Source organism: Mus caroli, chromosome 7 (assembly GCF_900094665.2).
Source record: "Mus caroli chromosome 7, CAROLI_EIJ_v1.1, whole genome shotgun sequence".
Classification (NCBI taxonomy): Eukaryota; Metazoa; Chordata; class Mammalia; order Rodentia; family Muridae; genus Mus; species Mus caroli.
Window position 1 is genome coordinate 24,650,403 of NC_034576.1, and position 24,305 is coordinate 24,674,707.

General features: G+C 50.2%; 2 protein-coding genes and 1 long non-coding RNA gene across 5 annotated transcripts in view; 1 reads left to right on the forward strand and 2 right to left on the reverse strand.

Annotated features, from left to right (window-relative positions):
- Nucleotides 1-5,397, forward strand: part of LOC110298161 — an 8,998-nt gene extending 3,601 nt beyond the window's left edge. The window contains exons 4-7 of the long non-coding RNA XR_002378353.2: nt 3,263-3,401; nt 4,458-4,545; nt 4,715-4,963; nt 5,126-5,397. This is a non-coding gene — a long non-coding RNA (uncharacterized LOC110298161). The remainder of the gene's footprint in view (nt 1-3,262; nt 3,402-4,457; nt 4,546-4,714; nt 4,964-5,125) is intronic.
- Lipe (lipase E, hormone sensitive type) overlaps nt 1-18,315 on the reverse strand; it is a 19,107-nt gene extending 792 nt beyond the window's left edge. Inside the window, exons 1-9 of one of the 3 annotated variants that reach the window (XM_021167212.2) lie at nt 17,211-18,315; nt 7,894-8,429; nt 5,100-5,190; nt 4,843-4,988; nt 4,443-4,628; nt 4,039-4,330; nt 3,117-3,344; nt 2,817-2,993; nt 271-701 (exon numbers count right to left, since the gene is read on the reverse strand). In XM_021167212.2, the coding sequence (XP_021022871.1) occupies nt 271-701; nt 2,817-2,993; nt 3,117-3,344; nt 4,039-4,330; nt 4,443-4,628; nt 4,843-4,988; nt 5,100-5,190; nt 7,894-8,429; nt 17,211-18,132 (3,009 nt within the window). In that variant the 5' untranslated portion in view covers nt 18,133-18,315. Of the gene's footprint in view, nt 1-270; nt 702-2,816; nt 2,994-3,116; nt 3,345-4,038; nt 4,331-4,442; nt 4,629-4,842; nt 4,989-5,099; nt 5,191-7,893; nt 8,430-9,782; nt 9,831-15,202; nt 15,702-17,210 lie in introns of those variants that run through there. The other 2 variants (XM_021167213.2, XM_029479277.1) reach the window with 2 other exon arrangements.
- Nucleotides 18,316-19,429: 1,114 nt separating this feature from the next.
- Cxcl17 (C-X-C motif chemokine ligand 17) overlaps nt 19,430-24,305 on the reverse strand; it is a 10,367-nt gene continuing 5,491 nt past the window's right edge. Inside the window, exons 2-4 of the mRNA XM_021167214.2 lie at nt 22,207-22,287; nt 21,542-21,643; nt 19,430-19,821 (exon numbers count right to left, since the gene is read on the reverse strand). Of these exons, the coding sequence (XP_021022873.1) occupies nt 19,724-19,821; nt 21,542-21,643; nt 22,207-22,287 (281 nt within the window). The 3' untranslated portion in view covers nt 19,430-19,723. The remainder of the gene's footprint in view (nt 19,822-21,541; nt 21,644-22,206; nt 22,288-24,305) is intronic.

Here is a 24,305-nt window from a genome sequence, read left to right on the forward strand (position 1 = left end):
CTGTCCTGGCACTCACTTTGTAGACCAGGCTGGCCTCGAACTCAGAAATCCGCCTGCCTCTGCCTCCCAAGTGCTGGGATTAAAGGCGTGCGCCACCGCGCCCGGCTTTACCCAGTCCCGCCCATCTTTTCCACCTGCTCAAGCCTCCTGCCCAACACATCTGCAAATGACAAGACTCCCTGGCCTGGCTGGCTAAGTGGTACTTGGTTAGCTCTTTTCCCCAGGTCGCCCAAGTCCCATCCCACTGCCCTCCAGCGGCCTTGTTCTCACCACAAGGTGCACAGGCGGCAAGGTCTTCAGCATGCTGTCAGGGGCCAGCAGAGGAGACATGAATGGGTTCTTGACTATGGGTGACGAGTAGAGGGGCATGTGGAGGACACCTTGGCTTGAGCGCCGGGGGTGAAACCCCTCAGGGAAAGCAGCCCGCACGCGGGGGACTCCATCCATGGGTTTCACTTCATCTTTGGCTTCAGCCTCTTCCTGGGAATTCCCAGGCCGCAGAAAAAAGTTGACATCAGAGGGTGTGGAGGGGCCAAGTGTCTCCATTGACTGTGACATCTCGGGGCTGTCTGAAGGCTCTGAGTTGCTCAAGTCCTTTATTGTCAGCTTCTTCAAGGTATCTGTGCCCAGTAAGCCCTCAGGCTGGGCCAGGGCTGCCTCAGACACACTCCTGCGCATAGACTCCGTGGGGCGCACAGACTCTATAGGAAAAGCAAAGACAGAGGCTGCCTGAGGCCAGAAGATAAGCCTGGCTGTGAGTGGGGTGTGTGGATGCCAGACAGGGGAAGTCCAGGACCAACCACCCCCTCCAGAATGGGACATTTCTGTATCCAGGGTTGCAATCCTAAGGCTGGTAGTCTTGGAGGTGGGGCTGTGTTATAGTGCAGGGTGTGCATGTATTAAGACTGGGAAGTGCAAATCAACTGACTTCTGAAAGCTTCCATTTTTTCCCCTTTGTATAAATGTTTTATAGTACTTAGCTTTTAAGTTACAAGAATATAAGAACCCAGGGTTACCAACCTTTCCTCCAGCGGAATCAAGATGTATCTGTAGTAATTTTTTTATCAAGATGTATCTGTAGTAATTTTTTTATCAAGATGTATCTGTAGTAATTTTTTTGTCTCTGTGGTGCACATAGTCCTTGCACAGGCTAGTTCCTAGGCTCTTGTCCCTCTCTCCCTCCCTGGTGGATTCCAGGCAGGTGCTCTACTGCAGAGCTGCACCCCCAGTCTGGGAGCAAGCTTTGACTGTCAGGCAGCACTCTGGCTCGAGCTGCCTCTGGGCTCCACACAGCAGAAAGCTCAGCCAGCCTCTTATGGCTACTTGACCAAAAGGTATGAATGAGCTCCTACAACTGAAAGGAGCTTCTGTATCCAGGCAGCTAACAAGGCTCCAGGGTATGCTGCTTTCATGGGTCTGCTCTCCAAAATGGCCTTAGCTCTTTCCCCTGAGTAACCAGGCAAGCAAGTGCTGGGATGATGTGCATGTCTGTTGATTGCTTGCCATTTTAGGGATTATACTGTTTTATTTCTGTTGCCCAAATTGGAATCCTCCTGCCTCAGGTGTGCAGCACTACATGTACTCCTAGCTACAACTTGCCTTTATCAATCTATGTGGGCAAAGTGCAGACCAATATAAAAATAATCACTTAGGTGCTACATGACCCTGAGTCACTGGAACAGAACTGCAGACATAGACATGAGATTCTGGTATCTTCTAAGGGCACCTGAGTGCCAGGGACTGTGTTGGCATTTAACACAAATGGGTATAGTAGTCTTCACTATGACCCAGCAAGGTAGATACACTTGTCCCCACTTTACAGAGGAACAAACTAAGGGTTATAGATGCTAATATTTGTCCGCTAACTCATTGAGGCACTGACTGAGTGAGAAGCTGGGCTGGAGTGTGTGCCTCTAGGGTCATCTTTTCTACACATACCTCTACCCCCAGGACTCAGGGGTCCCTTGCCTCAGATTCAATTTCCTTTTAACTTGTGTTTATGTGTCTGTCCACTTGAAGATTCTAAAATAAAACAAATGTGAGCTGCCTTTTTGTATGACTGTGTGAGCATGTGGCCAGAGATCACCCCGAGGCATTATTCTTCACGCCACCGTCCACCTTCTTTTTTTCTTTCACTTTTATTAATTCTTCTGTATGTGGGTGTGCACATCTGGTGGGTGGAGGACAATTTGAAGGAAAGAGTACGTTCTTGCCTTCCGCCATGTAGATCCTGGGGACTGAATCCAGGGCAGGCTTGGCAGCAGATACCGAGCCATCTTCCTAGTCCCCACGTTAGCTTTTGAGTCTTGTCTTTCACTGACCTCAGAGCTCACTGCTTTTGCCTAGGCTGGCACTCCAGCCAGTCCCAGGGACTTGCCTGCCTCTGCCCACCCAGAGCTGAGATGATGGTGTGCACCACTCCACCCGGCTTTTATTTGGGTTTTGGGATCCAAACAGGTTCTCATACTTGCACAGCAAGCTCTTTGTTTCCTAAGCCATCCCTCCCCAGGCCCCTGAAGGAAGGGCTTTATTGTTGTTGAGACAATGTGTGGCTTTGACCTACCTTGAACAGGAATTTGCTTTGTAGATCAGGCTGGCCCTGAACTCTCAGAGCTCTTTTTTTTTTTTTTTTTTTTTTTTTGAGGCAATTCCTGGAATTGTGACATTGCTTGGGGAAGCAGCTGAATTTCCAGGATGTGGTCTGCTGTGGAAAACTAAGGGCTTGTTGTAGGACCAAGGACAGAACCAGCCTCTCCGTGGCTGTCAAGGTGTCTGTGCTGTCTTGGCTAGGTGCTTTGGAGCAAGCTCTAACTCACCTGTTGTGGGCGATGTGGTCTTTTGGGGCTTGCGTCCACTTAGTTCCAGGAAGGAGTTGAGCCATGAGGAGGCACCCAGTCGGAGGTCTCTGAGGAACAGCGAAGTGTCTCTCTGCACCAGCCCCATCACACCTAGTGCCTTCTGGTCTGAGTCAAAATGGTCCTCTGCCTCTGTCCCTACAGAACGCATGTGGGAGGCTGAGTTGGTCTCTCTTTTTAGGCCCAGTTCTAACCCACAGACTTGGAGTATCTGAGGCATGCAGGCATACCGCTGCCATACTCTGAGGGCATGGACCTTACCTGAATAGGCACTGACACACTTAGAGAGTACGCTCAGTGGTAGAAGAGGGTCCATGAGGCTCAGCAGACGAGAGGGAGAAGCAGAGGACTGCAGGGTGGTAACTGGGTAGGCTGCCATGATGCCATCTGGCACCCTCACTCCATAGGCTGCTGCCCGAAGGGACACAGTGATGCAGAGATTCCCACCTGCACTGTCCCCTGCAAGGCATATCCGCTCTCCGGTTGAACCTAGTTGTGGGGAGGAGAGCCCAGTCATAGCCTGGCACGAGCAGGCTCTCGGGTGAGGTACGCAATCCCTAAGATCAAGCAGAACACCATTTGAGTTACTGGCAAGAGGCATGGTTTGGACCTTTGTGGTAGGTAGTGGTCAGAGGGCAGGGACAAAGTGCTGGGGACCTGGGAAGTCTGGCAGGCAGCAGCAAGAGCAGGTGGTGGGAAAGAGGAGCTCAGAGCAGTTTTCCCAAGACAGGGGCATCGGATGTTGGGAAACCAAAGGTCAGAGTTAAGGCTGGGAATGGCCACGTTCTGCTCTGTGCCTTGATGTCCTCCTGAGATGTTGGCATTCCAAGAGGGACATGTGAGGACCTGGCAAATAGGTGGGCATGTGAGCCAGCAGATTGGCAGTGCAGGAGAGCAGAAAGTGGGCAGCTGGGGGAGGGGAGGAGAGGGGCTGGGATAAGAGAGCAGGAGGCAGAGATGAAGTGGTCAAGATGCAAGATGAGCAGCATTGGGGCTAGCCCTCAGTAGGGTCTCAGAGGCAGCAGAAGGGAGGTGGGCTGGGGGTGAGGGGCAAGAAGAGATGAGGCAGAGGCTGAGGCCCTAGGGACTTAGTGCCTCTCGGGACAGGACAGGGGTTGAAGAAGAATGGCTAGGGCAAGGGAGGGGGTTAGAATCTGTGTGAACGCAGGGACCCAGGTCTCACCAAGCAGGTCACAGTGCTTGACAGCCCAGCAGTAGGCAAAAAAACACTCCTCCAGCGCTCGGGGAAAGGGAGCCTCGGGGGCCAGGGAGTAGTCGATGGAGAAGATGGGGACTCCTAGCTCCTGGGCCCAGTTCTTGAGGTAGGGCTCATGGGACTTAGAGGTCTGTGCCACAAAGCCGCCTCCGTGGATGTGGACAACCAGGGCCCGTGAACGGGGTGCTTGGTGAGGCCGTGGGCGCAGCTCCAGGCGTGGGCCCTCAGATTTTGCCAGGCTGTTGAGCACCTTGCTGTCCTGGTGGTGAGGAGGGATGGTGATCTGTCAGGGCTTTTTTCCTCCCACAGGGTAAGCTCAGGGCTTCAGGGTGCTGGGGTGGGGCTGCTACTGTCTGGGGCTAGTGGCTTACCTGTCCTTCCCGTAGGTCATAGGAGATGAGCCTAGCTAGCACAGGCGCTGGTCCCGTGTGTGCCAAGGGAGGTGAGATGGTAACTGTGAGCCTGGGATCAGAGGTGAGTGGCATCTCAAAGGCCTCAGGTGGCAAGCTGAGCAGGCGGCTTACCCTCACAGTGGTTGATGCCATGTTGGCCAGAGACTGGGGAGGGAACAGAAAGGACGCTGGGGTAGGGTTATGGAGGCGGTGGGGGCACACACCACAAACCACATGCTTCCTCTTTCCAGCCCAGTTTTTCCTATGTGCTAGCCTTGGGCTTGGGGCCCTGTAGCGAGCGGCTGTGGCTTTGCTGGCTATCTGGGAGTCAGTCTCTATCTGTAAGCATGCTCGGGCTTTCTCCTGGCTCTGAGCTCACCGATAGCACCTCGATCTCAGTGATGTTCCAGAAGGCTTTCCAGAAGTGCACATCCAGGTTCTGTATGATGCGTTCAAATTCAGCCCCACGCAACTCTGGGTCTATGGCGAATCGGCCACCGGTAAAGAGGGAACTGGCAGTCACACCTGGGGGCCAGGGAAGGGGTGTCAAGGAGCCCTGGTGACAGCCAGATTGCTCAGGTGGGTTGGGAAAAGGGGGACAGGAAAGGGTGTAGGCAGGGTCCAGCTGCCACTCACTGAGGCCTGTCTCGTTGCGTTTGTAGTGTTCCCCGAAGGACACCAGCCCGATGGAGAGAGTCTGCAGGAACGGCCGGATGGCAGGTGTGAACTGTGAAGGGATGCCTGTGTCACCCAACTACCCAGGAGAGGGGTGAGGATGGGGCACGAGTTGGGACAGAGATAGGAGTAGGCACATACACTTGGTAAGCTTTTACTGAGCTGCTGTGGTGTGCTGTGGGCATCACCCTGGGTCCTTTCATGGACCTAGTGTCCTCAAAAGGAAGGAGACGATGAACAAAATAAAGACATGTCTAAATCAACTAATGATATGAAGGATGGCACTAGGTGCATGGGCTGCAGTGATGCCCATGGGCTGGGCTACCTGGCCAGGCCAGGGAGTCAGGATCTGAAGGAGGAGAGGGGTATTTCTAGGAGAGGCCAGAGCCAGTGCAGAAGCGGAAGCTGTGATGCACACGGGCAGAAAGGGGAAGCAGCAGTACTGAAGTGAGCATGGAATGGAGAACATAGTGTGCCTACAGCTGAGTGAGACCAAGGGAGGCCCGAGAGGCAAAGAAGGGTCTAGGCTGAGGGACGGATTCCATTCCTTGCATCTGGAGGGCTGTGAACTGGGGAGGCAGAGCATACAGGGTCTTCCTGGAGTCAGGAGAAACAGGGGTGAAGCAGACAGTTCGGGTTAGGTACAGGGAACTGAAAGTCAGAAATGGGGAAGTGACCCAAGACAGGTACAAAGAGCTTGAGCAGATCAGCTGAGGCCTAGACAAGGGGTGGATGGCTCTCACGGAAGACTGGGAGATACATGTCAGGTGGCAGACAGGGGACTCAGCCTCAGGAGGCCAAGGAAAAGAATCAGTAGAGTTCTTGTTCACTCAGTAAACATTGGACAAGTTCCACAACGTGCTAGGCTTTGGGAGGGAGCGGGGACTGAGTAATATCTGAGATCTGGAGGCCTCCCTCTGCTTTCCTGGAAGTTGGCATTTTAGAGGGTGATGCTGTCTTACATTCTAGCAGATCTGGGTCCTCAGGAGCTGGCAGCTGGCCCAAGCCGTGCTCTTGGCCAGGAACCCAGTAGGCCAAAGAGCACAGGAGCTCCTGGCCATTGTGGCTACAATACCGATTTAGGCAGCCTGGAATTTATTTTCCAGTGTTGATGCCAGGACAGGAAAGTAGGGAGATGGCTGGCTCTGCCGGGCCCATCACAATTTGTAGGGTTCATGTATGTGTGTGTGTGTGTGTGTGTGTGTGTGTGCGCGCGTATGTGTGAGGGGAAAGTCCCAGAAAGAACTGTGTTGGGTTGCTCAGGATCATCTCTCAGTGAAGGCAGAGGGAGGAAGCCCCTGGAATTCTTTTTTTTTTTTTTTGGTTTTTCGAGACAGGGTTTCTCTGTGTAGCCCCGGCCCCTGGAATTCTTTTTTTTTTTTTTTAATTTTTCGAGACAGGGTTTCTCTCTTCCTTCCCCTGGCTGTCCTGGAACTCATTCTGTAGACCAGGCTGGCCTCAAACTCAGAAATTCGCCTCTCTCTGCCTCCCAAGTGCTAGGATTAAAGGCGTGTGCCACCACGCCCGGTGCCCCTGGAATTCTTAGTAGTAGGGCTCCTTGATACAGCTTGATATAGTTCCTTGGGGCTGCTTGGAACAAGCACTGACCCCAGACGGGGCAGCTCTGGCCTCTGCTCTGATTTTAATTCTCTATGTTCTACAATTCTCTATGCCCCAACTTATTTATTTACTCATTTGTGTGTGTTTGTTTATGAAGCAGGGTCTTTCTATATTATATAGTCTTGGCTTGCCTGGTATATATGTGATGTAGCTTAGGCTAGCTTCTATCTTGAAATAATCCTTCTGCCTTTAACCTCTTGAGGGTACTGGGCTGCCTCACTTGCTGTGTGGTGACAGGTTGCAGCTTTCTGAGGTGGTTTGGGATGGGCAAAAGACGTAAGGTCCACAGCTTAGGTCAGAACCCAGGGAAGAGTCAGCCACAACCAAGTCTTCCCCGCTGTCACCAACTATGATGGGTGCGGTGTGTTGACCCTGTCCTGAGGGCTGCCTAGAAATCATGTGATTTTTATAGCAACTAAGCCCAGGTGCCAATCTGATATCTGTGGGATGGCACCTTCTTCCTTCAGTCCCAGCGTCTAGGTGAAGATGACAGGGAGTGCACGCCCACACAAGAGTCCCTTGAGATCAAGAACTGATCACCCTCCTAGGGGCTCAAACTCAAAGGAACTTAGGGGACTACAGAAGAGTGAATGGGGAGGCGGCTTAACAACAGAGTGCTTGCCTGATATTCCTGAGGCTCTAAGTTCAATCCATAATACTTGAAAAAGAAAAAGAACAAATGAACCTCTCCTGCCCTCAGGGGTTGAAGCTCTGGCCTCTTGCATGTTTGAGAGCTCTTTTTCCATTGAATTACATACAGCTCCAGCTTTCTTGTTACTTTTGAGACAAGGTCTCAGTAAGTTCCCAGGCTTCCCCTTCATTTCACTCTGTAAGCTCAGTCAGGCCTGGACTTGCTATCCTCCAGCCTCAGCTTCGCAAGTAGCTGATGATATGGACCTGCCGAGTTACCCAGGCCCAGCTGGGGAAGAGGCCTGAGACACTGTAGATCTAGTTACGAGCCACGAGCTTGAGCACCAGAGTCCAGTTCTGAGTCCCTGCCAACTTTCCTTACCAGTCTGTGGGCTGAGTCATGAATCTAGCATTTGTGATTACTGTGGACACTACTTCAAGGACAGGTTACAGGCCACCAGTGCCTTCACTGTGAGCCCAGAAGGACATGGGGCAAAGGACTCACCTGGAATCCCAGGCAGCGGCCGTAGAAGCAGCCTTTGTGTAGCGTGACATACTCTTGCAGGAAGTCAGCGGTGAGTCCTTCATCACCCTCAAAGAAGAGCACTCCTGGTCGGTTGATGGTCAGCAGGCGCTGGGCATAGTAGGCCATAGCACGGAGCTGGGTGAGGGCGGCCAGGTAGGCCTCCAGCTCTGCTAGGTTGTGGCTGGCACGGAAGAAGATACTTTTGCGGTTAGAGGCCACATAGCGGGATTTGTGTAGTAGGTGTGCCAGGCAGCAACGGGCCGTGTGCACCAAACTACGGTATCCGTTGGCTGGTGTCTCTGTGTCCAGGTCAAAATGGTGTGCCACACCCAACAGCTGGCCTAGGGTTGGTTCCAGCCCCAGTGCCTGTTCCCGAACACCTGCAAAGACATTGGACAGCCGCCGAGCTGTCTCTCCTGGGCCCTGGCTTGAGAAGAAGGCCATATTGTCTTCTGCGAGTGTCACCAGCGACTGTGTCATCGTGCGTAAATCCATGCTGTGTGAGAACGCTGAGGCTGTGAGAAGATGGGAAGGTCTTTGGTTACCCTTTGCTCTGTCAGGCCCAGGAGTCCAGGCCCTTCCTCTCTTTCCCTAGGCCAACCAAGTATTCAAACCTAGGGCCGCCCTTGCTGGGAGCCCTCTCGTTCCTCAGGTCTGTCCCAATCCTCCTGGAGACGCAGGGGTCTCCCATTCTTCTCTCTCACACCTAGGAATTTATCTCCTTGTCTTCTAGAAGTCTGCGGCCTGATCCCTCAGACTGAGCAGACCCTGACTAGCTCCTCTTCAGAATTAGAAACCCACTGACCAGGTCTTTTGGCCTCCTTCCTGGATCCAGGAGTCCAATCTCCTGAGCCCTCTATTCCAGAGGCGGGCCCACCCTCTTCCTTCTTCCTTCCAGGTATTCAAGGGTGAACTCCTATCTTTGTTTACTGTCTTTGGACTCGTTCTTCTTGTTCTGGGAAATCGGGATGCTTAGCGGTTCTCCTTCTGAAGACCCACACATTCAAGTTCCACTCCAAGTTTCCTTCTCAGCCTCCTGGGGTTGCCTATAAGCCCTTCCCTTCTAACAATGGTTGGGAACGTTACTCCCCGAGACCAGCCATTACTATCGCCTAGGACTGCTCTCTATACCTAGCCCTCCTTCTGAGCCCTATCCGCAATACCAGCCTTTCTGCACCAGGGACTCACTCCTGGTTACTTAAGCCTTCCCTCCTTGTTTTCCTGTAGGATTCCCTAAATCCAGCATCCCTTCTTAGGATGGTCTCCTAGCTTTCAGCCTTGCCCACCTGCCTTACACTACACTGTTCCATTCTCCTGCCTGAAACAACAGTTCAAATAGCTAATAAATATTCATCTCTCTAGCCAAACCCATGCTACAGTTTAGATTGCCCACAAAGACCCTGGATGCACTGGTTCAGACATATATTACAGGAGGGGAAACTGAGGATCATCGAGGAGCCAAAGGTTGTATGCATAATTACAGAGCCCACTTAATCACCGATTTCTAAGTCCAGAGTTCCTACATACAGAGCACTCTTCCTAGGACTCTCGAAGCTCAGCTTCTATTTGTCCTTCAAAGTCTGGCTCCATGCTTGGCTTGACTTCCCACATTCAGGGTCCTTTGTGATCTTCCTCCAGCGTCTCCTTAGGTATTCCTGCTATTTAGACTTGAATACCACATCTTGGATAAGTTGCCCTTGACACTCTGGTAGGGACATTACAACCTTCCTGAGTGATTTTTCCCCCCACTCTGGATGTCTAGGGCTCTGCTTGGCTCCTGGATTTGCAACCCCTTGTTTCCCTAGAAGACAGTGTTTCCTCTTCCCTCCAGGCCCTGGGTTCTGTCTCTTAGTTGGGCCTGCACTCACCCCTCCCTGGCCTCTTCCGACTGGAGCTCCCCAAGCTGGCACAGCAGGTCTGTGGCTAGTGCCAGTAGCAGCCTGGGGCGATAAACTGGGGGAGGGACCAGTGGGGTAGGGTGTGGCCACTGCTTCACCTCCTATCCAGAAAGGATAGTGAGAACCACATGCTGTAAACAGAGCCCAGAGTTCAACTCCTTGCCCCTCCTGCCTGCTGGACAGGCAGCTCAACAGAGTCCTCCTGCTAGGTTCTTCCTCAGAGCCCTGGATCCCTGCCCCCTCAGTCCCTCCTTGCTTACACCAGGGAGCCCAGGCCCAGGCTCTCCTTGCTTCTCAGACTTGGGGATCCAGTTCCAGTCTTCTCCCTTAGGACCCAGGAGTCCCAAGCTTTAGTCCTGAACACACTGTCCCCTCTCCCCCAGAAAGCTGTCCTCTCCCCTCCCCCAAGTGGATTCAGGGAGCCAAAGGCTCAGTTATGCCAATCCCCCCTCCACCCCAGATTGGCCCTGGCACAGATGTCTCCAGCTGTTAGGGAAAAGAAGTGGCCAGCCCTGCTGTCCCCTCCGGGAGTCCAAAAGCCGATTAAGGGCATTACCAAACTCAGCCAGGGGCCTGAGTTACAGGCCCTCCTGGGTGCTATTCTTACTTGTACATCCTTGGCTTGCTTACCCGTAACTTCCGCAGCCCACCCTGCCGACAGTCCATGGGAGACCAAGGCTCAGATACTTTTGCAGGGTCTTCTGCAAGCTCCTCACCTAGCCGGCTCTTTCTCACCCTCAGGCAGGCCTCAGCTCGTGGGGGTCGCTCCCTTACCTCTCCCCACCTCTAAAGTCCACTCTCACTTACCCACTAAAGCTTATCTCAACTGCAGCACGCTCGTACCTTTGCTTTTCTGTCCGTGTCCTCTAGGATGGACACATGGGTTTCTGTGGAGGCACAGGGCTCATAAAGTGCAGTATGACTACTTAGAGCACAACATTACAAATGGCAATCAACTGTGGGCCTTCCATAGAGCCTGCTGTACATGGGAGGCTGACAGGCAGCCCTGGACTGTCATACTGATGAAGGGAGAGGGTGGCCCCATGGCCCAGCACACTAGCAAATACGTGAAGGGCAGAGGGCACGAAGTAGACTGAAGGCCAGAGGCAGTGGCTGGGAACTGGGGAGAGGGTTGCACCTTCCTAGGACTGGCAGACAGACAGCTGGACCAGACCCTCAGGGGCGGTTGAGCTAAGCAGCTGTTACACTGGGATACTGGTCCAGGTCACTTGCTGGGTGATCCTAGGTTAGCTCTAAATTCTCCATCTGGAAGCTGCTGAGCCATCCTGCCCTCCCAGGGTGGGTGAACTGCTTCATGAGCAGTCCCTCATGGGCTTTCCTCCCCTCTTCCTCCTGGGAGTGGAACCCATGTGCTAAGCATGCGCTCCTGTGAGTGCTCTCCCTGGCCCAGGGAGGCAATGCATGCGTGGTTTGCTCCCTGGCCTCACTCAGCTTGGCCTCACTGATGGGAGTGGGGGCAGGTGTGTGTTGGGTTCTTTTTCCATGCAGCCCGTCACTACCCTAATACACTATATGACTTCGTAATCATTTATTCTGTCTCCCCATGACATTGTCTGGACACCCTGAGTTCAGAGCCTTCTCTGTTGTGTTCTGCTCTTAGTTGGTACAATTTTCCACTTTCTAAGCCTAGCCTCACTCACTTGTCACACTGTATACCTTATATCTGGCACATCACTCTGCTAGGACTGACTGCCTTCCCACCCCAATGTAATATGTGGGGAGTACGGTGTTTGGACATTTTTTGAAGATGAAGAACACTTCTGGAAGGACAAGTGCTTGGATGAAGCAGTAGGGAAGGGTTGGGTCCCCAAGCCCTTGTGACTTCTGGGCCCTGCTCTTTGCCCCATTCAAGATTCCCTGAAGACTGGGCTGGCTAGAGGCAGAAGGGAGGGATACTGAGATTGCCAGAATCCCAGGCAGAGGGCACTGGGGTAAGAGCATACCCAGTGGGGACATGGGTAAGTATGGCAGGAGTGGGACAAAGGTAGGGTCGGGGGGGGGCTGACAGTGGGGGAGGGGGCCCTAGCCAACTACGACCCAGTCCTTTGCCCCGCTTTGGTGCTGGGAATCAAACTTGTAGACAAATGCTAGACAAATGTTCTGCCCCTGACCCATGCTCCTACCTCCTCCAGCCCTTTGCCCTGAGAAGCCACTTGTCAGCTGAATCAGGCCTGGACTTTGGTTCCTGGGGATGTACCAGGTCAATGCACCTTGTTTCTTGACATGTCTGAAGGTATGTGTGTGTGTGTGTGTGTGTGTTAGCCTGTGAGTCTAAGTTTTGTCTTACACTTTCAGCTTGTATGGGGATGTGTTCATGTTTTTATGACTCCACACCCTGGGACTGGGGATGTAGATCAGTTAGTGCAGCACTTGCCTCACTCCACCTGGCTCTGGTCCCCAATTCTGTACAGACTGAATGTGGGGGTGAATATTTGTAATCCCAGCACTATGGTAGTGGAGACAAGAGAATCTGATGTTCAAAGTCATCTTGAACTAAATGGTGAGTTTGAAGCCAGCCTGGGATGTATATGTGATGCCCTACCTCTCAAATAGCAGCAACAACAATAAAAACAACAAGAATCTATGTACATGTTTGGGTGTGTCACGGTCTCCATGTGTGTTCGTGTGTGCTGAGAACAGGACTCACTATTGGTTCAGGCAGAGAGCTCAGGGGTTATCCTGTCCATTTCCCTCACCTATCCCCATCTACTGGACATCCAGAAGCATGCCACCCACCTCCACTACCTGGTCCTCACTCCGTGAGCCTCCTCTGGCTTAAGCCTGTTTCCTGCAGAGCATCCAGAGGATCTTTTGAAAGCATAAGGCTGATCATGCCCTTCCAGCTCACCAATGCTTCCCTGCCTTCCTCCCAGATAAAGCTTCGGACTTGGGCATGGCCTTTTAATCTGACCTAGAGCCCACCTTGCCTGCCCCAGCTTCCGCCCCCCCCCCCCAGCTCTCTCTGCATTGTCAGGTGCTGCTCTTCCAGCGGTGTTTCTGCTGCTCTGCTCTCCCCACCTCCCTTGCTCGGCAGCTGATGCCTGCCCATCCATGAGTCTGATGTCACCTTGTTGGAAAAGCTACCCACGCTCATTTTCTCAGAATTTTCTTTTTTGAAAGCAGGACACATTTTCTCATGTAGCCCAAGCTGGCTTCAGACTGACTATATAGTCAGAGACTACAAGACTTTAAGCTTCTTTCTGATCCTCCTGCCTCTGCCTCCCTACTTCTGAATTATAAGTATGTGCTATGATGCCTACTGTGTGTGGTCCTGGAGACAGACCCTTGGGCTTTGTCCATGCTAGTCAGGTACTCCAGTAACTAAGCTACATTCCTAGCTCCAGGATTTTCCCTTTTATCATAGTGGTTTGTTTACAATGTTTGGTGAATGAGAGAGGTTGAGACAGAGTTCCACTCTGTAGTCCTGGCTGACCTGCAACTCACTATGTAGCCCAAGCTTGCCTTGAACTGACTCACCTTCCCAAGGACTGGGATCAGAGGTGTGCGGCACATGCCTGGCAACAACAGTCTTATTACCATCTGTGTCCTCAGCTCTACTGAGACTGCCCTGCTAGTTACAGAAAGCCGAAGCCTGGCACCTCTAGGTATTGAATGTCTGTCTCGGGATGGAATCTTTGTGACTAGAGCCTTTTAGATTCAGAATTAAGGTTGAGGCATACAACAGCTGTCAGCTCCACACTCCCTGCTCCGAGAAGGCTGAAGGTATCCATCTCTCTGCCCGCACTGGACAGGTACAGGAAACCCAACAGGCTCAGTGCCTCTGTGTCTCTGTGTCGTCATTTGGGAAATGGGCTGATCATAATGACAGCTGTCTCATCCAGTTACTTGTGGCAAGATCACACGGATAAATGACGGCTCCAGCCAGTCAGGATACCCTTGGGGCAGAGGTGGGATCTGATTCACAGGTCTGAGGCCTGGCATCAGGAAGGGCCTCAGGAAATGACAGTCACTTCTCAGAGCTGCGAGCCTTTGTGAGTATGCTTACCTGAACCCCGTGCAAGGAAGGAGCCTTACTCAAGCAGGATTCTTTCTGACTCCTCATGACACTAAGGGCAGCTTGGCTATAAACAGCTCCACGTCACACTTCACACATTCCTTTGCTTATCAATCTAATAAATACTTGAATGTCCATGTGTCTGGCATTCCCTGTAAACAAGGCAGACACAACCCTACTCCTAGGGAGACAAGTGTCTAGGAGAGTCAGACACTCTACTCAGCACACTCAGCCAGACAGTAGACTTACATACACCTCTCCAAAGGACACACATTTGAATCTGACAACAGCCCTACAGATGCCTGTTTGGAGCTCAGAAAAAAAAATTGAGAAAAGGTCCCTGTTCATTACTTCACATTCATAGCAATTTGGTACAATGGGTCTTTGCAATTGAGGTTCCATATTGCTTCAAAGCATAGTGTTCTGCTATGTATCTTTGTTGTGGGATAGGAGGCTTCAGGGTGCTGCTTGAACTCCAACACTTGTCTACCAAAGGAGGATGAGGAATGATGAATTTGGGGGTTTGGGGGCTGGTTAGTCATGCCAGGTTTTTTCTGGTTTTGCCTGCACAGGAACCTGTCCCTGGAGTCTGATAAAGATCCATGGACTGCCAGTGGAGCTGCATAGCGGAGGGCTTGCTTAGCGTTCACCAGGCCCTAGGTTTGGCTGTAAGCAGCGCCACAAGACAGACAAAACTAACAACCAAACTAGGACTTAATGCCTGCTCTGACTGAGCCACGCAACATCTTTGGTTGTTCTGCCACTGTTTCTCCAGCCTTTTGGATCCAGGGAATTTAGATGGTAACTCTCTCCTTTCTCTAAGTACGACGTTAAAGTTCTCATGTTTTGCAAGTCGCCCCAGGGTTGCTGGGTTGATGAAGGTCAATTGTCAAAGAGCAGATGGATGGATTCACTGAGAGAGTAAGAAGGAGCTGCAAGGAGCTCTTCCAATTACCGGATGCCCCTTCTGCCTACCTTTTGCATTCTATTAATTCAGAAAAAGCGGTTAAAAACCCTTCCACCTTATTCTTTTAAGAGGACAGAAGACATGAAAACCGCTTGAACCGAAACCGAAAACACTAAGGGCACAGCTCTTGACCACACAGAAAAAGGAACCTGAGAGAGAACCTTATTCCGACAGACTAGCATTTCGGACACTTCCCCCAAGACCGCACTGGGATAGCCCGTAGTCCTTACGTCTCGGTGGGGCATTCTACTCTCACATCACCCCCCACGCAGGACGGCAGTGGGTCAGTCCACGGATCTCTTCCCCCTCGTGGAAGTGGGTCAGTCCCCCCAGTCCCCTGTCCCCCGCAGGATGTGCGGGATTTCTTCCAAGCTGTTACCGGCTCACCTTTGATCTTGCCTTTTCGCCACCGCCTGCGACTGCGGTTCTTCGATCCTTCTTTGGCCTGCTTGGAGGCCTGGGCCCCCACGGGCGCCGATTCCACGGCCGGCTCCATCAATTCTTTCTAGTCCTGGCGCGGGGCCCAATTCCAGCGATCAAGTCCCTCTCTTAGAGTCAATCCTAGTTACACACCACTGCCCGGCCCCTAGACCATCCAATCCTGGGCAGGCTCCTCGCGGAGCTCCGCCTTTAATGGGTGGGGCTGAAGGTCTTGGCCCGCCCATCCGCTCAGATTAAAGGAACCGCGCAGTGCACCGCAACGACAGACAAAAAAAAAAAACAAACAAAAAAAAAACAAAAAAAAAAAACAAAAAAATCCGCAGTCCTGGAGGCGGCGAGAAGTGCCCTCACAGCAGGAATAGTGAGGAGTCGCGTTAGAGTCACCCCAACAAAGAATTCTCAGTCATCTCGTGCAGGTGCTGACCCTCGCCGACTCATTTACCTTTCCTTGAACCTGGCCCGCCCACTTGCCCGGGGAGCCGGAAGAACGGGCGGGCGGGCAGGGGGCGGGCAATCCAAGGCGTGGGCGGGGACCGACTTGGGGGCGTAGCCGCGCTTGGTAGCCGTTTGGGGAAGCCCCGCCTTTTCCTCCGCCCCCTCACGTGGTCGTCCCTGATTATTTTTTTTTTTTCCCAGACAGGGTCCTAGGCTGTACTTGAGGGTGGCCTTGGCCTCTCAGCAAACTATCTTCCAGTCTCACATTCGCGCTCCCTCCCAGCTCTTACTGCTCTGTTTCATGAGGTTTCTCTCCCTCTGCCCTGCCTTATTCCTCAGAATCAAAGGGATGCAGGGCAGGGAAAGGGGAAGACAGCAACACCGCCGGCCTCAGGGTTGATCTCCAGAAAGGAGCGTAAGTCGAGGGAGCCCACGTGCCACGGAAAAGGCGGGAAACAGAGGAGGCCCGAGACTCGCACATGCGCACATGGCTCACTGTGCTCCCAGTTGCTTCTGGGTTGCCCATGCCAGAAGCTTCTGGAAGCCGGCTGCCCTGGGAGGATTAAGCCTCGATTTTCTTCTTGACAGGGTGAGCATTACTCTGTCCTCGGAGAAACCTCTCAGGCTTTGGGGGAGGAGGGACGGCTCGCTGAGGTGAAAGACCATCACTAGCGGCCCTCGGGACTCCGACCTTCCCTCTGCTCCTGTCAGGACTGGGTTCTATGGCTGTTACCTGCCATTGCTTCGGAGAGGCGGCAAGGAAGAAGCGCCACAGCTCACCAGCACTTCACTGCGCTGTTTCCATTCCGCCTGGATCTTGCCACAGACCTCTGCAGCCCCCGCTCCCAAGCTTCTCTACCCCCTGAAACCTAGTCTGAGACCCTGCAGAGGCACCGGGCGGCAGGGGCGAGACCGTCTCGAAGCAGAGGCAGTGAATGGCCTGGATGTTCGGCTAGGCTACACACACTTGCCAAATGTAAGGCCCACATTGCGCATTGTGCTGCTGTTACTTAGTGTGATGTTTGCCTCACAACGACCGCTCAGCCATTTCTCTCTCTTCCTTTCCTTTTTCCTTTCCTTTCCTTTCCTTTCCTTTCCTTTCCTTTCCTTTCCTTTCCTTTCCTTTCCTTTCCTTTCCTTTCCTTTCCTTTCCTTCCCAAATGAACGCAGGGAAGAGGGTGGTTTCTTTGACCTGATTCCCGAGTTAGAGCTCTTTCCCACTTCACTTTGATTTCCTTCAACTCTTTTGTAGGGGGCAGCCCGGTGTAAAGGGAGACAAACCCTGTTTTTACTCCCGTGTTTGCTGTTCTCAAACTGTAGGGCCTTGTGTAAGATCCTCATTGTTTATGCCTCAACGTTCATTCCTTCTCTACAGACTGGGCTGGGGATGAGGCGGGTGCTCTTTATTTTACAGAATCCTTGAAAGATGACCTGAGCGTTATGATCGCAGATACAGAAAATACTTAGCACAACTAAATGACTGGCCTGGAAGGCGCTAGTCTTCCAGGCTCAGACTCACCTGTGTCCCAGTAGTGTTTGTGTTTCTGAAGGATGCCTTTCTTCCCATGTGGTAATTTACCACCATATCCTGACAGCTTTTCAAAATCAGGTTTCTTTTTGGAGAGCAGTGCCGTTTCCAGGATCGCTGTTCCATAACTTGGCTTTGGAGGATTTGACTTTGAGGATGAACTCAGGCACTTCTCTATGTCAGACTCGGTAACACAATCAAAAAATGACTTCCACTCTGGAGATGTCTGCTGTATGGATAGGTCATGCAGTCTTGTTAAAAACCCTGACTCAGTCAAAGATCCCTGCTTAGATTTGGCTCCTTGGACTAGAGGTGTTTGCTGGGCTGTAGGGTCTGACTGTTCAGCCCCTTCTTGGGATACCAAGTTAGTTTGGGTAGAGGGTTTTTTGTCCGATCCAGATACAGCCTGGGCTGTAGATGTAGTCTCTGCTTCTGTAGCTGGAGGTGGTTCTGCTGGTCCAGATTTTGTCATCCCCATATGTTCTTCTCCGAGTTGTGGTTCCTTTGGAGTTGTATACACTTTTCCTGCCCCAGGTCCATTAGGGGAGATGGCTTCCTCCGGTTGATCCAAGTGTACTTTCTGGCTTGGGGATGATTGCTGTGGTGCAGGGAAGGCGAATGGGGTGAGAAATTTCTGAAGCAGAGCAGATTGTTGAATTCCCTGTTCCTGCTGGAATTCAGCTTCTTGCTGGGCAGTGGGCTCATTTGGGAGACTTTGTTTCTGTGGGGTACCAGATTCCTGCAGCATCTTTGATCCTGGGTAGTCTCTGAGGGTTGTTTCTGGCCCAGGATCTGGCTTAATTATAGGTCTCTCCTGTGTCTCAGGTTTCCATTCTGGCCTAGATACTGAGGGAGAACTTGGGTCCATAGTTGTTATTTCCCCTGGGAAAGAAATTGGTCTCCTAGGCTTCATCCTTCTGCTCCCTACCCTTCAGGCTTCCCTCTTCACAGATCTTTCATGATGGCACATCCCTTTGGGCTCTAATCTTTTGTCCTGGCATTCCTGATCTTCCTTTATAGCTGATCTGTGAGTTTATCACTGCTGGTCCCCACTTCTTGCCAGGTGATCTCTCTGTGTCTCTTTGGGAGAGGGATTAGGACTAGGAAGAGGCTCATGTGCCCAGTACTGTCTTACAAGAAGGGAGGGGCTTGTCCTCTTGTGTCATAAATAGGGCCCCGCCCCACTCACCACTCAGTTAAAATGACCAGTGACCCTTCTTATAAGGCAAGTATCTTAGTCTTCTGTTTCATCTGGGATGATTCTAGGTGAGCTAGATGAGTGGTCCCTACCCCCCGAGATGGGAAACTCATGTAGCCCAGGCTGGCCTCAAGCTACTACTCTTCCTGTCTTTATTTCCCAAAGTCTGTGACCACAGGTGTGTACCACTATAGTTCAGTACTTTCCCCCTCCTGATACCAGAGGAATACTTAAGGAGTCTCTATACTTTTAATCATAGTTTCCTTTTCATTCATTCTTACAACTTGGTTGCCTGTTGAATTGTCTTAGACTGTTGCTCTGATCATTTTACAACTCCTACTAAAAAGGAAACAAAACAAAACAAAGCAGATACCATCCTGTTTTTATAGGCTCAAAACCCTTTTGAATGACAGCTCAGATCCTCCATACCATCTTTCTAACCTTGAACTGTGTTTCTGCATTTATATCTCTTGTACTACATGAGAAACTCACAGAATGCAGTGATAATGATGGGGATGATGGTGGTGGTGATGATGATAATAGGAATCATAAACACTGAAGGCTGTCTAGATGCTAAGAAACCACAATTTCACCAGGCAGTGGTGGCGCACGCCTTTAATCCCAGCACTTGGGAGGCAGAGGCAGGCGGATTTCTGAGCATTCGAGGGCAGCCTGGTCTACAGAGTGAGTTCCAGGACAGCCAGGGCTACACAGAGGAACCCTGTCTCGAAAAACCAAGGGGAACCCCCCCCCCACACACACACACAATTTCTAACCCTTTGTTGTTTCTAAGCAGGCAGTATCTGATTCAGTGCTTTACCTGCCTTTGAAACCCCACATAGACCGTGCACCTCCAAACGAGTGAAAGAGTAGAGAAGGTCAAAGAGGGAGAAGTACATGGGAAGGGTTTCAAATGAACAGGGCTAAGGGTGACATGGGAACTGAATGTCAGTAGTCAGACTCCATTTGATCGATATAACTGATACTCACTTTACATACACACACATACACACACATATGTACTATGTATTTAATTATTTTCATTGCAAGTTTTCTGATTGCAATGTGAGACCAACAGGAGGCTGAGGTTTCCTGTATTCTTGTAGGGTAAACAGAAGGCATAAGACAAGAGTGGCAAGTGCAGCCAGCACTAGGGGCACAGTCATAGATACACTGTGAGGCAGTGCCTTCAGAGAGCACTGAGGTGCTCTTGGTGAGGATGGGGGTGGGGAGCATAAGAAGCACTCTAGGGCTGGTCACCTCCTTTCCACTGAGAGAGTCTAACTGGGAGAGCAGAGTCTCAGTGCTATAAGGGCAGTGCAAAGCTTGCCAGGTGACAGCGTTTGAGAAATTGCTGGCAGGCTCTGGAGGGTCTTTGTGACTTCCTGTGGCGCTTTTGGTGTCCTAGGGCACAAATAAAAGGAGGAACTATCATTAAAAACTTAAAAATACTTTATATTATTTTTATTGTGTGTGCCACTTGTGTGAAAATGCATGAGGAGGTCAGAATAGAGTTTCAGATCCCTTGGAGCTTGAATTTTAGGTATTGGGAACCATCTGACATGTGTACTGGGAAACCAACCTGGTCCTCTGATTTTATTTTATTTTATTTTATTTTATTTTATTTTGAGACAGGGTCTCTTTGTGTAGCTCTGGCTGTCCTGGAACTCATTCTGTAGACCAGGCTAGCCTCAAACTTAAGAGATCTGCTTGTCTCTGCCTCCCATTGCAGAGATTAATGCAGGGATTAAAGGAGTGTGCCAACACTGTCTGGCTACCTTGGTCCACTGAAAGAGCAGTAAGTGCTCTTAACTGTTGAGCTGTTTCTCCAGCTCCGTTAAAAACATTTTAAAATGTAATTTTTATGTAAACTGTAAAAATTATGAGTGCAGCTGATAGTGATAGCTCATGCCTGCAGTCTCAGCACTCAGAAGGCAGAAAATATTTTAAGATTGAGGTCCACTTAGGCTAGAAAGCGAATTCCAAGGCAGCTGAGGCTAGAATGAAAATCCATCTTAGCAAGCCAGACAAGACAGGAATGATGGTGCACACCTTTAACGCCAGTGGTCGGGAGGCAGAGGCAAGTAGGTCTCTATGAGTTCCAGGACAGCCTGGTCTACAAAGTAAGTTCCGGGACAACCAGGGCTACATAGAAGACCCTGTCTTGAAAAATCAAACCAAAAAGAAAAGAAAAGAATCAAAAGAGCCAAACAAGGGGAGAAGAGATGGCTCATCAGGTAAATTCACTTGCCAAACCTTATAACCTGAGTTCAGCCCCAGAGTCTGATATAACAGGAGGAGAGAACCAATTCCCACTTTGTTCTCTGACCTCCATACATGTGATGCTACATGTAAACATACAGACACACACACTAAATGAAATATAGTAATTTAAAATTTCTGATGGTTTATTTGTGTGTGTTTGTGTGCATGCACATGTGTACATGGGGTTGCATGCATGTGGTAGGAATGTGAAAGTCAGAGGGTAACTTGCAGGAGTCTGTTCTCTTCTTCTGTCATGTGGGTCCCAGGGATTGAACTCAGGCTGTCATATTTGGCTACAAGCACCTTTACCTTCTGAGCCATCTTTCAGGCCTCTGACTTAAGTTTTGCATACTAACATTTTAAAACAGACTGTAGAGCTAAAGAGCTAGCTCAGTGCTTAAGAACAGGAGTTGCCCTTTTAGAAGTTCCAGATTCAAACCACATGGTGGTTCAAAGCCATCTGTAAGTCCTGAACCAGGAAATCTGATTCCTTTGGATCTCTCAAGGCCCTGTGTGTGTCGTGTACTTAAATGAAAACAAACAATAAAACTAACTGGCAGATGAAGGAAAAACCAAAATCTTGTTCCACACTGATACTGGTATCATCTTTAGACATTAGTGAATATCACAGGTCACAGCTGCCCTGTCTTTTACTATAGTAAATGCTGCTGTTTGAGAATCTAGGAATTTGATTAACCCTTTTTAGTTCCAGAATAAGTCAATCCTGATGTTTTTGCTCTCTCAGTTTTCCTACAAGCTGACATTGAGTAGAAAGAGGCTAGTTGATGCAGCCTTACCTCCACCCCTAGTGACCTCATAGGGCTGAGTGCGTTTAAGCAAGGCCATCCTTGAAACTTACTGTTTTTTTTCTCACTGCCCTTGACATGATCACAGGGACACTGTTTCCTTGGTGGCCCCAGCACTGCTGTGGTTTTTCTCTTTGGGGCTTGCAGGAACCAATCTGTAACAAGAGGCTGTTGCTTAGACTTCAGGAAGATCGGCCTCTGGTGCCTCTTTCATAAAGACTGAGGAAAAGATCAACAGAGAGCAACGGAGACTTCAAGCTGTGTGAACCCCAGGATTTCTAGATTGGTTTTGTGACTTTGGGGGCAGGGATTTCTTTAGAAGGGAGCATTGGGATGTCCCTGTGGAGACCAAACAATGAAAAGCTAAGGTCCAGGTGTCTTTAGTGCTGCGTTTCTTCTGCTTCCGTCCTTTCTATAAGGAACAGCAGGCTAAGACTGAGATCCAAGAAACCAGGAAAAAGTAAAACCCTTTGAGAAGGTAGTGCTGGAAATTCGGGGTGTGTGTGTGGGGCAGCTTGTGATTGGGTTAGTGCTTGTGTAGACTTGGTAGGCATCTGCTCCTGTCTGACTCACAGAGAAAGCAGGCATTAGTGCAGCTTCTGGTGGGAAGCTGAGGTTAGCTCAGATAACATCTATACTGCTCTCAGAGGGGCTCAAGGGAGATGAAGCTTAAGGATCATGGTGGCACCAATCCTGAGGGCAAGGCTGAATTGCTGACCTTTGCATTCACATTCGTGGCCACCTTCCAAGAGCCACCTCCTAGGAGCCCGGTGTTGGTCCCCGTGGCTTCTGGCGACCCCTGTTGGAGGGAAACACATCTGCAGTTACTTTCAGATGCTGCCAAGGGAAAGCTCTTCGCTCTTCCAACATTGTGCTGCCTGCAGATAACCACAATCTCTGTGTCTAAGTGTGTCTGTCTGTCCCCCCTTCCACTGCTGGGCTCTATGGTACTCCAGAAGAGGAATATTGTAAATGGATAAAGAACTGAGACTTAAAATCTAGTCTAAAAGCTGGAGAGATGGCCCAGTGGTTAAAAGCACTTGCTGCTCGTGCAGAGAGAACCCAGGCTGGATTCCCAGCAGCACCTGCATGGTGGCTTGCAGTCATCTCTAAGTCTAGATCCAGGGTATCTAGTGCTCTCTTCTTACCTCCAAAGGCACTCATATACAAAGCAAAAATAAATAAATCTTAAAAAAAAATCAGGCCTAGTGACAAGCTTAACTGAGAAAGTGAAGAAAATGGTTTCTGAATATAAGAGAAGACATGGTGTGGTTACTGAGACTGCAATCCCTCCCATTAAAACACTGATAACGCAGGTGATTGCAAGGAGCAGATAGCTGTAAACCAGACTTCCCATCTGACCGCTAAGTTGCTGTGTTTGAGTCCACAATTCCAGCTGACTAGTAAGAGGATGGTATTTGTGTTTGTTCCTTTGGGACAGTCACATTGCATCCCAAGCATATAGTGTTGATTCTACTACCTCGATCTATTTAAGACGAGGTCTTGTTATACAGCTCAGACTTAACATTTAACTCCTGTCCTTAAATGAGCCGCCTGAATCTGCTTCCTGGGTAGCTGGGATTATTGATGCTCACCACCAAGTTCACCTGTAAATATATTTTGTGACAACAAAAGATGAAGGTTTCAAAGCTGATGATATGCCTTACCAGGGAAAGGCACCAAGGCATCCTTGGGACTCATATGATGGAAACAGAATGTTGACCTCTGATGGTTGTCCACTGATATTCACACATTCCATGTGTGACGGGTACTCACCCACCAACCCACAAAAAACCCTAAAATTAATTATAATTAACTAATTTATATTAATTATAATATAAAATTTGCCATAGGGTTCTAATGCTGTGGTAAAACCCTACGGCCAAAAGCAGCTATGGGAGGAAAGGGCTTATTTCAGCTTACACCTCTTGGGTCACACTCCATCACTTCCTGAGGTAAGTCAGGGTAGTCAAGGTTGGAACCTAGAGGCAGGAGCTGATGCAGAGATCATGGAGGAGGGCTTGCTCAGGTTGTGTTCTTATACATCTCAGGACCTAGGGGGCTGGGCCCTCCCTATCAGTCATTAATCAAGAAAATACCCTACAGTCTTTCCTACAGGCCAGTCTTTTTTTTTTTTTTAAAGATTTATTATTTTTTTTTTACGTATATGATTGCACTGTAGCTGTTCTTCAGACACACCAGCATATAGAGAGCATTGGATCCCATTACAGATGGTTGTGAGCTACCATGTGGTTGCTGGGAATTGAACTCAGGACCTCTGGAAGAACAGTCAGTGCCCTTAACCGATGAGCCATCTCTCCAACCCCACCCTTGTCCCCCCACAGGCCAGTCTTAAGGAGACATTTTCTCAATGGATGTTCCCTCTTTTTAGATGACCCTAGTTTGTGTCAAGCTGACAATAAACAAACAATCAGGACAAAATTATAAAAAAATGGAGGCATATAGATTTGAGAATCTCAAGCTAACCCTGAACTTACATGACACCCCCTCTGATTTTAGTTGGCAATCTTTTCTGTTAAAACCAATAATGACAGATTAGGGATGTGCCTATCTGGCATGTATGATGCCCTGGATTTGATCCATAGCACCATGAAAACAATCAAATATGCCTTTACTTCCTTCTTACTGTGTTTAAACTGTTCCTTGTTTGTTTTTCAAGATAGAGTTTTCTGTGTAGCCCTGGCTGACATGGAACTTGCTCTGTAGACCAAGTTGGCCTCAAACTCAGAGATCACCTGCCTTTGACTCTTGAGTGCTAGGATTAAAGGTTTATGCCACTACCACCTGTGCTCTTTT